General features: G+C 52.9%; 1 protein-coding gene across 2 annotated transcripts; it reads right to left on the minus strand.

Moving 5' to 3' along the window:
* Positions 1–2,456: 2,456 nt before the first annotated feature.
* On the minus strand, positions 2,457–12,389 carry Snx20 (sorting nexin 20). Of its 2 annotated transcripts, XM_058575895.1 has the most exons (5): positions 12,255–12,384; positions 9,025–9,729; positions 8,722–8,860; positions 6,161–6,312; positions 2,457–4,579 (listed from the first exon to the last, which is right to left on the minus strand). In XM_058575895.1, the coding sequence occupies exons 3-5, from the start codon at positions 8,849–8,851 to the stop codon at positions 3,911–3,913; spliced, it is 951 nt and encodes a 316-aa protein (XP_058431878.1). In that variant the 5' UTR covers positions 8,852–8,860; positions 9,025–9,729; positions 12,255–12,384; the 3' UTR covers positions 2,457–3,910. The 2 variants fall into 2 exon arrangements, with proteins under 2 accessions (XP_058431878.1, XP_046290933.1); XM_046434977.2 differs by lacking the exon at positions 9,025–9,729 and having other exon boundaries at positions 12,255–12,389.
* Between the last annotated feature and the right edge of the window lie 5,750 nt (positions 12,390–18,139).

The following is an 18,139-nucleotide window of genomic DNA, read 5'->3' on the forward strand; positions in this document are numbered from 1 at the left end:
CTCAGGACTGCAGCCCAACCTGAACCGAGCTTCCGCCTGGGGCCAGGAAGCCAGGCCGGGCTAAAGGCTTCCACCCAGGCCTCAACGCTGACCCTGAGCCCAAGTCCAGCCTGGTGGCCTCGCCAAGGGTTTTCTGGAATTTGAACCTGGAATTATTTGGCCTGCCTTGCCTGTCAAAGCATATCACTTTGATGTGGATGTCCCACGTCTGGTTCTTGCACTGTCCCTGTCTCCTGTGACCTTGAGTGACCCTCTGCAGGCCTCACTTTCCCCATCTATAAACAGAGAATATGAATTAAATGGCTTTGAAGGAACATTGAGAGGACCAGGGACGCGTCCCCTCCCTCCCCTCCCCTCTCCCAGTACAGGGCTCAATAAGTGAAGTACGGGCCGCGGGTCCAACCCATCTGAGCTTCATTTCCTGGTCTACCAACTGTTAGCTGTGTGACCCCAGGTAAGTCACCTAGCCCCTCAGGGTGTCTGTGTCCTTCTCTGTACATGGGGTGGGAGCAGGGCCCACACGGGGGAAGCCTGCCTGCAGTAAGAGACCCCCAGCATCTCTGGATGCAGGTCTCACCAGCAGGCCTAATCCCATCCCAAGGGGAGACCCCAGGACACTGGCTCCTTGGGGCATCAGGACCACGTGCCCAGAGCACGTTCCGGGGAGAGGCTGGCATGGTGCCACCAGTGAGAGCCACCCAGGACCTGGGCTGGTGCACCTGTAAGAGACAGGGGGAAGGCCAGGTGGGGAGGAGCCCAGGAAAGTACCTGTCCGGGCTCTGGGGGTGATTTTCCTCAAGGCCCCCCTCAGTCAGTTGGCAGGGAAGCCTCACCTGCAGGGGGCGGGAGTGGGGGTAGGAGTAGGGGTGATCTCGTTAAAGTGGCCATTCTGGCTGAGCAGGCCGAGGCGGGACTGAAGGTCTGCGTTTCTCCCAAGCCCTGGGGAGCCTGCTGATGCTGACCCCAGCCCCACCCAGGTCTTGAGGGCAGGTGCTCCCCACCTCTCCCGTGGGCCCAGCTTTTGTGAAAGCAGGAGAATTTCGGCCCGGCTTCCTTCCAGCTCCCCAAAGCCCCCTGGAACAAGGTCTAAGTGAAATGCACAGTGGAAAGGGCCCAGGAAAACGGGAAGTGGGGTATCCCCGTGGGGTCACTGTGAGCCATGAGGGAAACTCCCTGGGGCAGGGCCTGAGAATTCAAGGACTTATTCCCCAAACCCAAGAAATGAGTGGGTCTCTGACTCCTGGAGCAAATGGCATGTGTCAGGAAGAGATGGCCATCACGGTCATCCCAGGACGACCCACAGTGGACGAGGACACTGTGCACATGACCAGCAGAAACTCCACTGGACCCACGGGCTGCAGCTGTTGGGAGAACTGGGAGAAGAGCATGAGTGTCATGCGCTGGGGTCCCAAAGCTGCCCTTTGTGGCAGCTCCTGATTATTCAGGAGCTGGAGTGATCCTCTACCTGAGAATTCAGTCAGGAGCCAGTCCTTCTGCAGGTGGTAGTGATGGGGAACACCCCTCTACGACTGTGTAGGTATTTCTACCCCATATGGGTATTTTCTCTGTGTGTGCACGCCACACACACACACACACATCATATATTTGTGACTTTGAGATGCACAGTGTCTTCACCTTATGCTCCTTCTTGACCTAGATCCACGTTGACTTCCTTTAGAGAGAGCTTGCAATAGCAGTTGCAGGAACACCTCCAAGTGAAACTGCTTCAACACGACTGCTCTTCTGGCGCTATTTTGGACCACACTGTTGTACTCAGCCCCCAAACGTGGGTGAGCACAAGCTTGCAGTCCAAATTCTCTGACATCCCCTCCTCTACCCATGCCAAGCTTGATTCATGCAAATGTCCTCTTGTCCCTCCCTGCCCAGCAGGTGTCTTCATCCACTTTTATTGTTGCTATAACTGAATAGCACAGAATGGGACATTTATAAAGAATGAATATTTACTCAACTCAGAGTTCTGGAGGCCCCACATCTAGGGGATGCAGCTAGTGAGGACCTTTCTGCTCATGAGGATCCAGAATCCCACGGCAGGGTGGCTATCACCAGGCAAGACAGAGCAAGTGGGTCAGCTTGGATCTCTCTTCCTCTTTTAAAGTCACTAATGCAATCATGGGGTTCCCACCCTAATGGCATCCCTAATCCTGACTGCCTCCCAAAAATTCCACCTCCAAACACCATAGATTAAGTTTCTACCCTCCTAATACCTCACAGTGGGGATTAAATTGCAGCATGAAATTTAATCCACCCAGAACGGTAGGTTTCTCTTGCATTGACTCTCATATTGGGGACCTAACTCTTGGTCTCCCAGTCTGCTGGAATCCCCTATGAAACTCTTCAGCGTTTGGGCACTTTTTCTTTCTTAGTAAATATTTGGTGCATTTTACAATTGAGAATATTTTATAGTTGATGAAATAATTTGTAGTTTCAGTAGGATCTTCATAATAGCAGAGTCACTACTTTTATTTTTTTCATTTAACACTCTAGTTTCCCATATGCCCTGGCTTTCAAGAAGTCCAACATATTCCTGCTTCCAGGGTCCTTCTCCTGGAGTAAACAGAGAGACAGGAGGGTTTTCTTTGTCCAAAGCTGTCTGTGTTTTATTCTCACCCTCAGGAAAGAGCCGGGATTGGGCCACACAGTGGTTGCCACAAGGTGTCGCTGTTGAACAGACTCTGGTGTAGTTTAGTGAATGCTTGTCCACTGCTACCTTGACCTGGGCCATATCCCACCCTGGCCAAAGTAGTGCCCAACATTAGGGTTTCCAAATTTTGGCCAGATAGTTTAGTTTAGGTCTTCAGGGGCTTCCAGGCTCAGATACACATTGGCCCAATTCAGCCTGTACCGTTAGCTCAGGTCATTGGTGCTGGCTCTCCACCCCACTCTGGTGTCCATGGTGTGAGTCCTTTCCTGATAGTAGGCCTCAGTAGTCCTTTCCTGACAGTAGACAGTAGGCCCCACACTGTCAGAGAGGTTCCAGGAACTCTGTACCTCAAATGGAGAGCTGTTGAGAATTCAGTCTGTTTTCTATCCAGAGGCCCCACTGCATGTTCTTATTCCCCCTCCTTCCAGGGCTACATCTACATATCTGGGGATGCCATTCAGGAAACATCGGCCATATGAGTGAAACTACAACTCCAGGCAATGTGTTCTAGCATCCTAGTCAGAGAGGTCTCTGGAACTTCCCTTTCTAAAACTGCCTGTCATAGAATCTTATGATATAATAGCTTTCTGGCCCAGTATCCTCCTCCCACCCTTCAAAGAGACGGTGTACAACCTTCACCCTGGGGGCTCTGCAGGGGAAGAGGCTGTCCTGAAGGGACAATAGGAGAGCCTTTGATTTGCCGAGTGAGGTCTGCATGCTAAGGGGAAGAGCAAGAATATTAGGATAATGGGTGGGTCTTTTTTTTTTTTTTTTGGTCTTGCAGATTGAACCCAGGGGCACTTGGAAACTGAGGCACATCCCCAGCCCTTTTTTGGGGGCCTCCACACCCGGCTGGGTGGGTCTACTTATAAGCATAAGAGCAGCACAAAAAGACCCAGGGCAGCTGGAGAGCCCTCTGCCAGGAAATTACCTGCGCTTAGTCCATGATTCGTGATGCAAACCTCTCCTCCTGCTTCCCACAAAAACATCAGCAAGGTCCACAGCACTCTCCAACATTTTTTGCAGCTAGTTTTGTGGTTTGGAGATGAAGGGAGCCCGACATCAGGGGACCTAAGCTAGAAACACAGGGGGTCCCAGGAGCACCTCGTTCCATACAGATCAGAGGGACTTGCCGAACGTCACCCAGCAACTCACAGCTCCCAACAGGTCCTCCCGTGAAAAACGCTGCCCGCGCCGCCCACCGGAGCCACGGTGGCCCCTAGTCTCCCTGCCAGGTGCCCGGCTGGCTCAGGACAGATACTCCCGCACCGTGAGCTCCTTGAGGGTGAAGCCCCGGTGGGTGGGCTTCCGGAGCTGGCTCTCCTCCAGCCTGCCCTGCAGGGACACGAAGTCCTTGCCCAGCACGTAGGCCAGGCGGATCATGGCGTCCAGCAGGGGCGCATAGTAGCGATGGCCCTCCCGGGCCTGTAGGCACCGCAGGGCCCGCTCCCCGGCGGCGAAGGCCTCGGCGGGGCGCTCCAGGTCGCGGTGGCACACGAGCATGGCGCAGAGCGCGGGGACGGCGGCCGTGGGGCAGTGGGCCGTGAGCTTCTCCTGCAGCGGCACCACGCGCACCAGCAGCTCGAGCGCGCGCGCGTACTGGCCGGCGCGCAGGCAGCCGAAGGCCTCGCGCAGCTCGGGCCGCGTGAGGAAGTCGGCGAACTCGCGCGAGCGGCGCACGCAGCGCAGCGCGTAGAGCAGCCCCAGGTACTCCTTGAGCTCCAGCTTGCGCTCGCAGATCATCTCCTCCGAGAAGTTCCCCGTCAGGCGCTTCCGGGGGAACACCACGTCCTCCATCTCCTCCCGGAACGTCTTCAGCAGGCTCTTGTGCAGCCTCTCGAAGTCCGAGTAGCGCCGATCCAGGACAGCCTTGTTGCTGTCGAAGCTCCCCGTCTGGATGACCACGATCTGGTACATCTGCGGGACAGGTGGGGCCGAGCACACCTTTGACTACGCGCGCGAGCAGGTGAAAATGACAGAGCCCCCGGCAAAGGACAGTAACTACGAGGATACCCTGCAAATGGGTCATCCTTATATGCAATTCTGTTCTAATTGCCCTCGCCGTCGTCTGAGCTGTAAAGGGGCTCAGGACAGACACCAACCCTGCAGTAACGACTACAGCACCATAGGGCAGCTCAGAGGGAAAAAAGACACATGCGGGGGCCTGGGGACCCTCGTGGCTTTCCCTCATCAAAGCTGGGCCTCTGCGATCTGAACTGGGAAGTGGGTCAGAGCATCCTGCACACACACTGGTAGTGATGGTCCATCAGGAAATTATTGTTTGAATTCTCCTTCAAGAGAGTACTGGCGGGCTGGGGCTGGGCTCAGTAGCAGAGCGCTTGCCTCGCATGGCATGTGTGAGGCATTGGGTTTGATCCTCAGCACCACATTAAAAATAAATGAATAAAATAAAGGCATTGCGTCCATCTACAACTAAAAAAAATTACACACATACACAAAAAAAGAAGAGTACTGGTTAAGGGTACAGACTCTGGAGCCAGACGGCCTGGGTTATAATTCCAGCCCCATCACAATCTAGCTGTGTGGTCTTAGGTAATTTATCCTCTCTGAGCCTCACGTATCTTATCCATAAATTGATGATAGGAATAGTACCTACTTCAATCACTGTATGAGGATTAAATGAGTTAATGCACTGAAACCACATGGAACTGTGCCTAGCATGCAGTCAGCACGCAGTGGTAGCTATAGTTATTGTCCTGGTTCCAATTAAGTGGAGAAGAGGGGTCAAGTGTGGCTCTGACATCTTCCTAACACAGGCTGGAATTCCAGCCTTGCTAAGACAGCAGCCCCCAAGCACAGAGCTGTCCAAGGCCCTAGTAGCCAGCCAATTGAATTACAGTATTTAGTTTTATTTGTTATTTACATTTGTAGTTGTACGTACTTTTCTTTATGCCATGCGATTGTGGTTTTCCATTTAAATATATTCAGTGTTTTAAAGAAGGGATCCAAGTTATGGTGGCAGATGCCTGTAATCCCAGCAGCTTGGGAGGCTGAGGCAGGAGGATCATGAATTCAAAGCCAGCCTCAGCAACTGTGTGGTACTAAGCATCTCAGTGAGACCCTCTCTAAATAAAATACGAAACAGGGCTGGGGATGTGGCTCAGTGGTTGAATGCCCCTGGGTTCAATCCCCAGTAAGCCCTCCCCCTGCAAAAAAAAAAAAAAGAATTGATCCAATCTAAAGAAAAAATAAATAAATAGCAGTAAAAGACACAAGGTTAGGACAAAATCCAGTGGAGAGGGATGAAGATGACTAATACCTGATCACCTGGGCTTCAGCAGGGCTATTTCTTAGGGTCAGGAAGCTTGACTCCTCCTACCTCTCTAATTTTCACAGAATTTAGCACAGTGCTCTTTGGCCATTGCTCTGGAAGAACTCTGTGAGTTAAAGTCTATCAACCCATTTCGTGGTTGGGGAGGTCGAGGTCTTGCCCAGGGCCATTTGAAAGGGCTCCATCACTTCCCCATCTCAACTTACCACAAACTTGGAGACCTTTCGCTCCTCAATGCGGGCTGAGGCGATCTCAAAGAGCAGCTTGACGTGCTTCCAGCGGCACTTCTCCTTCTTCCAGTACTCCTGCAGCTCCCGGGTGGTCATGCTGGAGTTGGAGCTCGGACTGGGGTGGGCACCTGGAAGGACAGCCTCCTTAGGGATCTGCACCAGGGCTGTGCACTTGAGAGGCAAGGGCTTGGGGCGGTGGCTGGGTCTGTCTTGGAGGGGGCATCAGGATTCAGGAGGAGCGGTAATTATGCCCCTCTGCTCACCCTTACATTTATAAAACTGAGTGTGGGGGAGGGCATCAGCCAGGAGCCTGCGTCCAAACTGGCAGAACCCACCCACTGCTGACGACTTCAAATAGCCAATCGCCGCAGCTGGTTTCCTGATTGTGAAATGCAGTGAGGGCATGTTGCAGAGGCCCTCCGGCCTGCAGATCAGCACTGTGCAGCCCTGTACTGCTGACAGTACCCTGCCTTGTCTACCTGGGCCCTGCCTGCAGCACTGACTGTCCGTGGCTGCCCCAAGGACCCTAAGCACATGCCAGAGCGGTGGAGGGAGCTGCCAAGATGCTGGGTTCCAGCCTCAGCCTGGCCCGCCCCTCCTCGCCCTCGCTCACTGCCCACCCGGCCTGCTTTTTCTACCATGGGCCACTTATCTGTTTTGAACCCAACCCTCCCATTGCCCTATCTGGAAACCAACTCTGTTTCTTTCCCTTTTTTGGTGTTAGTAATCTTTTTAAAAAATTGACTTATCCTAATTTGTTGTATATGACAGCAGAATGCAATTCAATTCATATTACACAAATAGAGCACAATTTTTCATGTCTCTGGTTGTAACAAAATAGAGTCACACCATTCGTGTTTTTATAAGTGCACTTAGGGTAAGTCTCACTCCACCGTCTTTCCTATCCCCAAGCCCCCTCCCTTCCTCTTCCTCCCCTTTACCCTATCTGAAGTTCATCTATTCCTCCCAGGCTGCCCCCAACCCCCATTATGAATCAGCCTCCTTGTATCAGGGAAAACATTTGGCATTTTTTTTGGGGGGGGGAGGGGATTGACTGACTTAGCATTATCTTCTCCAACTCCGTCCATTTACCTGCAAATGCCATATTGCTGAGTAATATTTCTTGTGTATAAATGCCACATTTTCATTATCCATTCATCTACTGAAGGGCATCCACAGTTTAGCTATGGTGAATTGTGCTGCTATAAACATGATGTGGCTGTGTCCCTGTAGTATGCTGATTTTAAGTTCCTTTGGGTATAAAGCAAGGAGTAGGATAGCTGGGTCAAATGGTGGTTCCATTTCCAGTTTTCCAAGGAATCTGCATAGTGCTTTCCAGAATGGCTGCACTATTTTATAGTCCCACCAGCACTGTATGAGGGTACCTTTTTTCCCACATCCTCGCCAACACTTATTGTTGTTTGTATTCTTCATAGCTGCCATTCTGACTGGAGGGAGATGAAATCTTAGAGTGGTTTGGATTTACATTTCTCTAATTGCTAGAGATGATGAACATTTTTTCACATATTTTCTTGGTCGATTGTATCTCATCTTCTGAGAAGTATCTGTTCAGTTCCTTGGCCCATTTATTGATTGGGTTATTTGTTTTTTGATGTTAAGATTTTTGAGTCCTTTATATATCCTAGAGATTAGTGCTCTATCTGATGTGCGTGTGGTACCAACTGTGTTTCTGAAACCTCCCTTGAGACCTGAGCCCCTCTGAGAATCTTGAGAAAGCTTAGAATCTTTCTCTACTAAAATTGTGCAAGTAATTGTGCATTTTTTTTTTGTGTGTGAATGATGTGGTCCCCAGAAGCCCTGGCCTAGTGTGTCCACCTGCCTACATGTCACTTCAACTGCTCCTTGGCATTACAGTCCTTCCCACCTTGTTCCAATAGCTCTTTGTGGCACTTCTAATTGTTTTGCATGGGTGTTTCCCTGAGGAACCAGAGGCCAGTACAGTGGTTTGTTCTCTGCCTTGGGTACAGCAGGTTTTCAATGGGTCCATCTTGAAGGACTGTCGGGAGAGATTAGTTCCAGGAGGTGGTGCTATGGGAGATATCAGTGCCTGGCTGGGGCCTTGGGCACTCATTGTCCTGGAACATGCTACTGACTTTCTAAGGGAAGCACTAGACTCCCAGCGTAAGGGCTTTCTGGGGCCATAGCGACAAGCGCAGGGGCCTCCCTCAGCTGAGGCGGGATGGGACTGTGGTCTCACAACTCTGAGATACGTTCCACCACACGACCTCCTAGAAGATTCCTTTGGGAGTGAGCCTGTCACCTACCCAAGTCATATGCTCACTGGTACCCTGGGTGGCTCCCCACTTTCCCCATCCTCATTTCCCGATCCCCTGCCCTTGACTCCTGGTCACCTACCACATAAGCAACTAGCACCAAACCTCATCCCAGGGTCAAGGGTGACCCAGGGTAAAAGAGCTGCCAGACTGTCCTGCACCCATTCGTTGTAGGCGCCCACGTTTGTACTTCAAGTGTCTTTAAACCTGTCCCCCTCATGGAGTCCCAAGCTGCAGGCCCACCTGAGTGTTCTCTAGGTCCTGGGCTTGGGAGATCTGGGTCCGAGGTGGGTGCTTCCTGCTTGGTCTTAGCAGCACACTGGGTTACAGGTCCTGTCCAGCCAGGGCTCCCAGGGTGCTCAGGACATGCCATGTTCCAAGGCTGCCAGGGCAGAAGAGAGAACAGTGAGTGCCCATTCATGCTGGGGCTCCCAGAGGTTCCTGGGTCCCTAGGACACATATTGTACTGTCTGCTCAGTACAGAGGGGAATGACAATACTCCCCCCAGCTGACCCTCCACTGCCCACCCAGCTGCAAGATCCAGACCTGGGTCTGCTCTTCTGCTGGACAGATGGTTCCAAGGTGACGTAGACCTTCTGTTAGGATTATGATCCTTGTACTATTAAGTTGCTCTTGATTTTCAATGTGGTGACTTCAAGCCAAGATAATGGCTTGTCCAGTTAAATGCCCCAATGCTCAATTTTAGATTACTCTGTGTGTATCATCTAACATCATCTATCTACTGTCTATTATCTATCTACCAATCTGTCTATCATCTATCATTACCTATCATCTACCATTCATCTATTGTCTATCATCTGTTATCTATCATTATCTATCATCTGTCTATCTATCATCTATCATCTACCTATCAAGTTACCTATCTATCACCTATCTATCATCATCATGTATCCTTTATCCTATTTTTTCTATTTCTGTACCATCTATCTATAATCTATACATCACCTGTCATCTATCTATTTATAAGGAAACTTTTACTGACAGCTTATTTGGCCCACTTCTTAGTCACCTAGTTCTTCATATTCCTTGTCTAATTTACAGCTCACAGAAATCTATCATTTCCCGTAAATAACAGATGAGGAAACGGAGGTCTAGCCCAAGGTCACATGGCTGGTGAGTGTGCCCAGTGAGCAAAGTGGAACTTGTTTGGTGTGCACTCTGCATTCAATCCGCTCACTCTCTCACTTAATCTGACCACCATCGGTGATAGGGACTACTTTTATCTTCACTCTGTGATAAAAGAACTTGGATTTAGAATTGCCCAAGAGCAAGAGCTGGTACCTGGTGTCAGGACACACCCCCGCCTGGCTGACTCTGTCTTAGCCAGGTGAGTTGGGAGGGCAGGCAGGTGGTAACCGAGTTCGGTGGATGCAGCAACTCTGCTAGTGACCCAGATGAGTGAATGAGATGACCTGGAAGCCGGAAAGTTTCTCGGCTTCTCTGTGCAGCCAAGTCCCATGGCATCACAGCCAACCCATCTGCACGAGGTGGGTGGACTGTCAGGCAGACCCTGGAAACAGCCAGTCAGGGCACACACACATACTCGGTGTAGTCATCCTGTTTTTAGGATCTGGTAGGTGCTGGATGCTTTGGGAAGTAGTTGTGGAATCAATGACTCCAGGGTGTGAGCTGGAGTGGAATTCCATATCCCTGCACATCAGAAAAAGGGGCGGAGCATTTGGAGCAAGTAGCTGGGGCACCGCTCAGGCCAAAGGATTCAAACTTGGGAGGATGCAAGTGACCCCCTACCAGGCTTTATCACTGTGGGATGGTGGCAGTGGGGGTGAGGGGAGCTGGTTCTTGAACTCTGGTCTGTTGGGTTCCAACCCCTGGGTCTGACCCTCCGGCTGGCCACGGCCTGGAATGAAGCAGGCCACTGCTGCCTTAGCGTCCCCGGTGGTTCCCTAGGGTCCCTGCTCCAGGGGTGAGGGCCTTTCTCATCTGGCCTGACCTGGGGAGGGTGAGCTCGGCTGGGACTGGAGCCAGGCTTCAGGGGGCTGTGGAATCCGAGCCCTGGCCATACTCCAGGTCCCCAGCTGGGCAGTTGTCTAGTGGCTGTCCCCAGGGGCCCTTGATCCGACTTCTCCTTTCACAGATGAGCAAATTGGGGCACAGGGCAGGGGCCTGGCTGGCCAGGACTATGGGAGCTCAAGCCTGCTGCAGCCCACACACCTCAGCCATCTCATTCTGTCCTCAAGGAGTCAGGAGACCCGGCTTCTGTCCTGACCAACTGTGGGCTCTTGGGCAGGTACTGTTTCCCCACCTGAAAAGTGTAGCCTCAAGCCCAGCCCTGCTGGGGATGGGTCCCCTATATCATGCCAAGTGATCAAGCAAGATGGCGGTGGTCCCAGGCTTTCCTATCTAATGGACTCTTGGTAACCGGGGATTCCTCGGGGACGCAGGTTTGTGGGCAGGCCTCTGCATGGGCCTCAGCCAGCTTATCTGTAAAATGGGTGACTGTGAATGGATTGGCCCCAAGGGTCCCAGCCCTTCCCGTTCTGCTTTCGTGATTGGGCAACTAATACCAGGTCAGAAGCAAGGCCTGGCTTTCTCAAGAACTTAAAAGATCCCAGAAATGATGCCTTGGCTGGAAACTGCAGTAAAGACCCGAGAAAGCCGAAACCTGGGCTTAAAATGAAAATCAAATTGAAGAGCCAAAGCCGGCTCACTTAGGTTTCCTCTGTGGGGTTTGCTGGGTGTCACCCATTTATAAAGGAGTAGAAAGGGAAAAGTCACGCACTGGTGCCACCATGGGGTCTTAGGCAGCTTCCCATCCATGCCCAGGCCTCAGTCACTCCATCTGTGAAATGGGACAGCAAAGAACTCTAAAGGTCTTTGGGGTCAGCCACATAAGGGATTCTGAGGACTCGTCCCTCCCTTCCCCATGGCCTCTGCTGAAAACATTTCTAAACTTCACTATAAAACACTGAAGTGTGGGGGGCCAGCTTGGCCCAGAGGACAGAGCAAGAGCTGGTACACGGTGCCCGGACACTCACCCAGCCTGTGTGTCTATGTATCAGCTCCCAGCCCCTTGGCCCTCTGGCTTGGTGTGTGTGACAGTCATCCTACTCCTCCTTGACTCCCAGGTCCCCTGACCCTCACTCCCTGCTTTGAAGAGTCCTGCCATGTCCAGTCCTTCTGATGGGCACACAGGGCCATCTGCAGAGCCCACGCTCCCTTCCTGAGGGGGCTGCAGAGGCTTCTCATCTGGGATGAGTCTGGTGGAGTGGAATAAAGCTCCCTGGCCTATCCAGGAGGCAGAAGAATTTGGGACGTTGGATGCACAGCTGCCCTCACTGGAGAGAGGGTGGGCCCCACTGGACACCTGGACATTCCCTGAGAAGCCTGCCCAATGGCAGGGACTCCCGCATATGCGTGTGCATCAGGATGCCCTGGTGGGGTGGGGTCTGGGAGCTGGTTCAAAAGCAGATTTCCTGGCTCTCGACACCCAGAGTCTCATCTAGTTCTGGGGTGAGCCCTCGGTTTGTATTTTGTACCGATTCCCCAGGGCTGTGCTGACGCAGGGTCCCAGGCACTGCTTTTTGGTTCCCCAGGACCAAGAGGGCTTGGAAGAGTGCTGGCATTTCAAGAGGAATCGAGGTGATGGGAAGGGGGGCTGCTCCCTGCTCGGCCCCAGGGTGCTACAGGCTGTCACAACCCTTCCCCGTCCCACCCTCTCCCCAACAAGCATGGAGGGGTCACAGGAGGAAGGGATGGAGCTCAGAAGCCACCTGATCTTGGGATCAAACACTGACCTGAGGTCTTCGGGCCCTGAGTACGTCCAAGGGTCCAGGAGCGGGTCACATATTTTCTCTGTTCCAAGCTCCCGTAAGTGGTTGAGTGGCTTTTGCTTTGCTAAGTTCCCTGTTTGAAAACAGGAAATAGGCTGTGTGACCTGTCCTGATCGCCCCCGCTGATTGGCTGGTGAAAGGTGATACTGAGAAGCCCGCAGACAGACGGCCTGTGGTCTCGGGGGCAGTCCGTGGGAGGGGCAGCGTGGGGCAGGGCAGGAGTCTAGGTTGTCCTCACTGCTCAGCAGCCCAGCTCCCCGCGGAGGCCCACACAGTCCCTGGCACTCCCAGAGTGGCTCCCAGAGCCCTTCATTTTAGCCCTTTTCTGATGCTGTGAGGGGAGACCGTAGACTGAGAAATTTATAAAGAAAAGAAGTTCTTCTCAGCTTAGTGGCAGTCCTCGTGTCTGCCAAGGGCCTTCTGCTTCTGGTGTCATAACATGGCAGAAGGTGAAAGGGCAAGCAAGTGCTTGCACAAGACGGCACCTGCTCTGTCTCGTTAGCCACTCCCACATCATTGATCCATTCTGACCCAAGACCCGATCTTCTCTCAGGACCCTCTCGACCCAATCACCTCTTTCAAGGCCTCACCTTCCAACCCCATCATTCCTCCAAAACATGAGATCGGGAGGCATTCGAACCCCAACACTCTTTAGTATTTATTGTTCTATCCTCTGAGCTTGGCAGGATGGGAACCATCATGCCCCATTAACAGATGGACAAACTGAGGGTCGGAGCACAAAGACGGTGGACGCAGAGTCAGTGCCTGATGTGGATGGGAATGTGACGGCCTCAGATCTTCATCTGGTGCAAAGCCACGTCCAACAGCTACCAGGGAACTGATCCCGGGCAGCTAAGTGATCCATGGCCCTCGGTATTTGTGCCTCAAGGGCAAGAGGCTGGGCAGGAAAAAAGAAAAATAAAGTGTGCTGCCTCCTCCTGGGAGTCCACCAGGTTTCCCAGTCCCAGCAGGGGCCATCAGAGTCTGGATTCTGATGATGGCTACCTCCTCGCTCTGGGAATTTACTGCCTATGAATAGATCCTTACACATCCCAGTTTCTTTCTTCTCAGTTTTGAATTCTATATAAATTGAGCCATCTATGCTGTGTGTGTTCTTTGGCATTTTGCTTCTTTCATTCAACATTTACGTGTGTAAGTTTCAACAATTTGCGTGTGCGTGTGCGTTTGTGTGTTTGTAGTTGGAGTTTTTTAAAAAAATTCTGTTGTAGCATTTCTACATTATTTTAAGGCATCGCTGTTTACCCTCCTTTGGGTCTGTTGGTGCACATTTGAGTAGTTTCGAGGATGGTGTGTTAGTCATCTTTTTGTCACTGTGACCAAAATACCTGACAAGAACAACTTAGAAGAGGAAGTTAGTTCTGAGCCCACAGTTCCAGAGGTTCAGTCCCTGGTTGGCCAACACCATTTCTCTGGGTCCAAGTGAGGAACATCAGCAGGGTGTGGTGGAGGACAGGGGCTCAGGTAGCTGAGAAGCAGGGACGGGGGAGGGGAAGAGAGGAGGAGGAGGAGAGAGAAAGAGGGACGAGATAAACCAGGGACCAGATACAACCCCCAAGGCAACTCCACCAGTGACCTGCGTCCTTCAGCTATGGACCCCCTGTCTGTAGTTACCACCCAGTCGTCCATTCAGATTGTGAGTCCATCAATGTATCAACCCACTGATGAGACTCCAGCTCTCTTAATCATTTTACCCCTGAACATTCCTGTTGACCTAACATGAGCTTTTCCAGGGGTGTCTCATATCCAAACCTTAACACAGGACCATCAGATCAATGCGGCTGGCAGAGTGACTACTGGAGGTGAGACTGCTGGGTCTTGAGTGGGACAGCTGCAGCGGTAGAGACTATTCCCGATCGTCCTCTAGCACGGCTGCACCTTTTTGCAGTGACCCCAGCACAGGATGTGAGTTCCAGGGGCTCCAGATTCTCACTCACACTTGACAGTGTCATATCACTTTTTTTTATTGTCACCCACTGATGGATGTTCAGTGGTATCTCATCACGGTTTCAACAACTGCATTTCTCTGAAGACTAACCATGTCAGACACCTTTTTCCTGGGCTAACTTCCCATCTCTACCTCCTCCTCGTGATGTGTCCACCAAGATCCATCACTCATTTTTTTTTTTTTAGAGAGAGAGAGAGAATCTTAATATTTATTTTTTAGTTATCGGTGGACACAACATCTTTGTTTGTATGTGGCGCTGAGGATCGAACCCTGGCCACACGCATGCCAGGCGACCTCGCTACCGCTTGAGCCATATCCCAGCCCCCATTGCTCATTTTTTGTTGAGTTGTCTTTGATGGCGTGGAGGTATTCGTTGGGTATTCTCTTTTGGTGCCTGTGTCCTCAGCATCCTGTCCCTCCTCTGGTTTGCACTGGTACTTACTAGTGGGACTTTAGGATGACCAGAAGTGGCCAACTTTAAAGCCTTCAGCGCTATTGGCCTTCTCTGTCACAGCCAAAGCCGTGGCCAGTTCTTCCTCATCGGCTTCTGCAGCATCGTCCTGGTTGGTCCCAGGCGTGAGTTGAGATGTGGGCAGCACTTACAACAGTGCTCTTCTGGGCCACACAGCCCCTTATTCTAGCCCTCGGTGTGTCCTTCTCTTTGGGCTCTAGGTCGCAGGGTTTACCTACTGGCCTTGTTTATTGAAGTGACCGCCCAGCCCCACCTCCTGGCGGTACCTGGTGTCCTGAGTCTCCGCCTGTGGAAAGGTCTGTCTGGGGAGACGCTCCAGGGAACTGCCCTGCAGGTGGCCTCCGGCTGCCAGCTGGGGAGCCCTTGGGCGCAGGTGCGGCATCTCACCGGGCCGCGCCTCAGGTCGCCTGGCCGAGGCCTGTGCTGTGGCGATGGAGGGTCATAGGTGAGGCTGGACCGCCCTCCTCTGTCCTTCAGCTCCCCAGTTGCCTGGCCCGGCTCTGCCCAGCCTGCTGTGCCATGCCGGCTCCGACTCAGCCCTTCCCTTGGCCGGCAGCTCCTGGCCCAGAGTCAGCAGCTGCAGGGGACGGGGCGGGAGCCTTCTCTGGAAACCCCAGACGTGCAGGGGTGTCTGGCCGGGTCAGGAGGGCCTCGCTGGGTGCAGTGACTGGGGCTTCGTGCCCGGCCACCCGCTAGTGTCGCTTTTCTCTGCAGCACGGCGCTGTGTGCAGTAGGGAGCAGGAAGGGCCCTCCCTTGGGCCACCCGGCACCCGGCCAAGTCCCGCAGCCCCGGCCTTGCATGACTACCGGGTCTCACCGTTCTGGAGGCTGCGAGGTTCACGATCAGGGTGCTCACAGAGTCCGTGTCTGTCCACAGTTGGCCATCTTCTCATTGTACCCTTCCATGGAAGAGAGAGGGCACATCTCTGTCAAGATTTGTCATTGACACAGGGGTCTTTTCATAAGGACACTAGTCTCCTTCTCGGGGACTCCACTCAGGCCTCCCCTAGGCCCTGCCTCCCAATACCATCACAGGGGGGTGTTAGGATATCAACTGGATTTGGGGGGACCCACTCAGTCCATGACAAGCAGAGAAGGGTCCACTGTCACTGCTGGGGTTGGGACACAACAGTGGTCACCCCTCATTGCAGTACTGAAGCCAGAAAGTGAGGAGGGGGCACCAAGGGGCACGAGGAGTAAGGGGAAGTGCTGTCCCCTCAGAGTCCCATGTCCTCTGTGCAATTCAAGATCAGAGCGGACCTCCCCTGCTGGGACCCTCCGGTGGCTTCCGCCACATGCAGAATGAAGCCAGCTCCCCACCCAGGCCTCTGTGAGCCGCTAGCTGTTCTGGTCCTGACCTCTGGGTCCTCCCCTGCCACCACTCTCCCACGCCCAGAGCCGCCCTGGACCCTCCTCCTGTTCCTCTAACTGGAAATACCCTTTCCGGGGTTCTTTCCATGATGGACTCTCACATCCTTAGGTGACGGCTTTATTGTCACTCTCTGCAGGCCTCTGTCAAGACGTGTCATTGTTTTGCTTCTTTGCTTCCTGATTGATTGTCTGGCTCAAATGTCATCAGGGCAGGGACTTCACCGGGGTCCGTATTTCTGACCCAACACCCAGCACAGTGCCTGCCACCTGTGGGCACTGGAAGGAGTTGGGGTGGGGGTGCATGGGGGTGAACGTGAGGAGGGGCTGTCTGGGCTGGAACTCCAGATGAGCCCAGAGTCACAGCGCGATGCTGGGCGTCCGCTTCCCTCTCTGAATTTTGGTTTTCCTAACTGCAACATGAGATCGGATCAAGTCCTCCTGCGGAATGCATTCTGTTTGAACAGATAATTGAGTCCTAGAAATTCCTCTCACTGCCATTCCCGATGTCGGGCACACGGGGGACCATGATATCAAAACATTTTCTTTGAAAAGTTCAACAGGAATTGATCACCCCCAGGTGCGTCTCCCCTCAGGTGGGGTGAAGCAGATCCAAACTGGGGAGTGTTTTGCAGATGACGCAGGACGTGGGGTCCCATCAGTCTTGTTCCCCACAGCTGGTGTGTGAGCAGAGGTGATTAACAAGATTTCAAAGGTTCTGAAAGTTGCAGGACTTTGACATTGCAGCCACAGGCAGAATGACCTGGGGGACACCACTGTGGTGGTGTTGAGGCCCGGTGGGGTAAGTCAGGCTGCTCCGTAGGTGTGGGGAGTGCCGGTCACTACAATGGAGCCTCCTGGCCCTCGCTCCCCCTCTGAATGGCCAGGTCTGATGTGTGTGAGATTCACGAGGACGTTGCAGAGAAAATCTAATTTTTCTTCTCAGGAGAAAAATCCCTCCCATTCTTGGGCAACCTGTTTGTTCAGGTGGAGACTTTGACAGTACCCTGCTGGACGCTGGGGCCACCCTGTATTGTTTTAAAGGTCTGTTCCTTGCACAGGGCCCTGAGAAGAGCAGGGAGGGATGGAAGTCGGGCCCCCTCCCCTGACGATGAAGAGGGGCCTTCTTCTCCTTAGAAAAGCAGTGCAATGTGGCCTGGCCACGAGTTCCTTCATGACGGAGGGTGGAGGGTGAGGAACTGGTTCTTCAAAGTCACTGTATTCCGTGGATGGAACATTTCATTTTGGGGAAGTGGGATTTGTAAGCTTGGGGTGAGAACAAAGGGTTCAGAAAACAGAGGTGATTCTAACCGCAGTGGGGGAGAGAAAGAAGAGCAAGGTGTCAGCGAGGGGGACAGGGCAGCTGGGTTACTTTGCTGGGGGTCTGGTGGCCTTGGCTGCTCAGGCTGCTATGACAGACTCCTGGGGACTCTGGCTTATACATTAGGCAGAGATTTCTTCCTCATACTTCTGAAGGCTCAGGAAATCCACCACCGAGGCACCCCCAGATGCAGTATCTGCCGGGGGCCTGCTTCATCTTAAGTCACGTGGGGAGGCGGTGAGGCTCGCTCTTGTACAAGGCCAGAAATCCCACTCATGGGGCTCCATCCTCAAGGCCTAATCACAGCCCACGGGCCCCAGCTGCTGACCCCCTGGGCGTTAGGATTCCAAGGGCTATGTTTAGGGGGACACTCGTGTTCAGACAGTAGCTCTGATCTTAAGCACAGCCTGCCCGGTCACTGGTGAGCTAGAGTTGGGCCAGGATTCCGGAGAGAATCCCTGGAGAGAACTGCCCAGGAGGCCCAGACGCACTGGGTTCCCTGGGCTGGAGACAGCTCAGTGGAAAGCTGCTGCCCTGGTGTGTCCTTCCCTCACGCCTGTCCCTCCTTCAGTAAGTCACTCAACAAACAAACTTGGGCCTACCACTTGGGCCAGAGGCTGAGGTCCAGCCATGATAAATGGGAGCTCTGAGCCCCCAGGACTGACACTCTGGTGGGAAAACAGGACAAACACAGGGGATACGAGCTGAATGGAAGGTCCCCT

This window comes from Marmota monax, unplaced genomic scaffold (assembly GCF_021218885.2).
Source record: "Marmota monax isolate L192 unplaced genomic scaffold, Marmota_monax_Labrador192_F-V1.1 WCK01_AAM20220418_F8-fsc00024, whole genome shotgun sequence".
Taxonomy (NCBI): domain Eukaryota; kingdom Metazoa; phylum Chordata; class Mammalia; order Rodentia; family Sciuridae; genus Marmota; species Marmota monax.

Bases quoted from the DNA above. Each gene is read 5' to 3' on its own strand.
- Snx20 (XM_046434977.2), bottom strand. From the start codon at position 8,851: ATGGCATGTCCTGAGCACCCTGGGAGCCCTGGCTGGACAGGACCTGTA. The intron at 6,313-8,721 runs GTGGGCCTGCAG...CTGTCCTTCCAG, and splicing joins AGGACCTAGAGAACACTCAG to GTGCCCACCCCAGTCCGAGC. The intron at 4,580-6,160 runs GTAAGTTGAGAT...CCTGTCCCGCAG, and splicing joins GAAAGGTCTCCAAGTTTGTG to ATGTACCAGATCGTGGTCAT.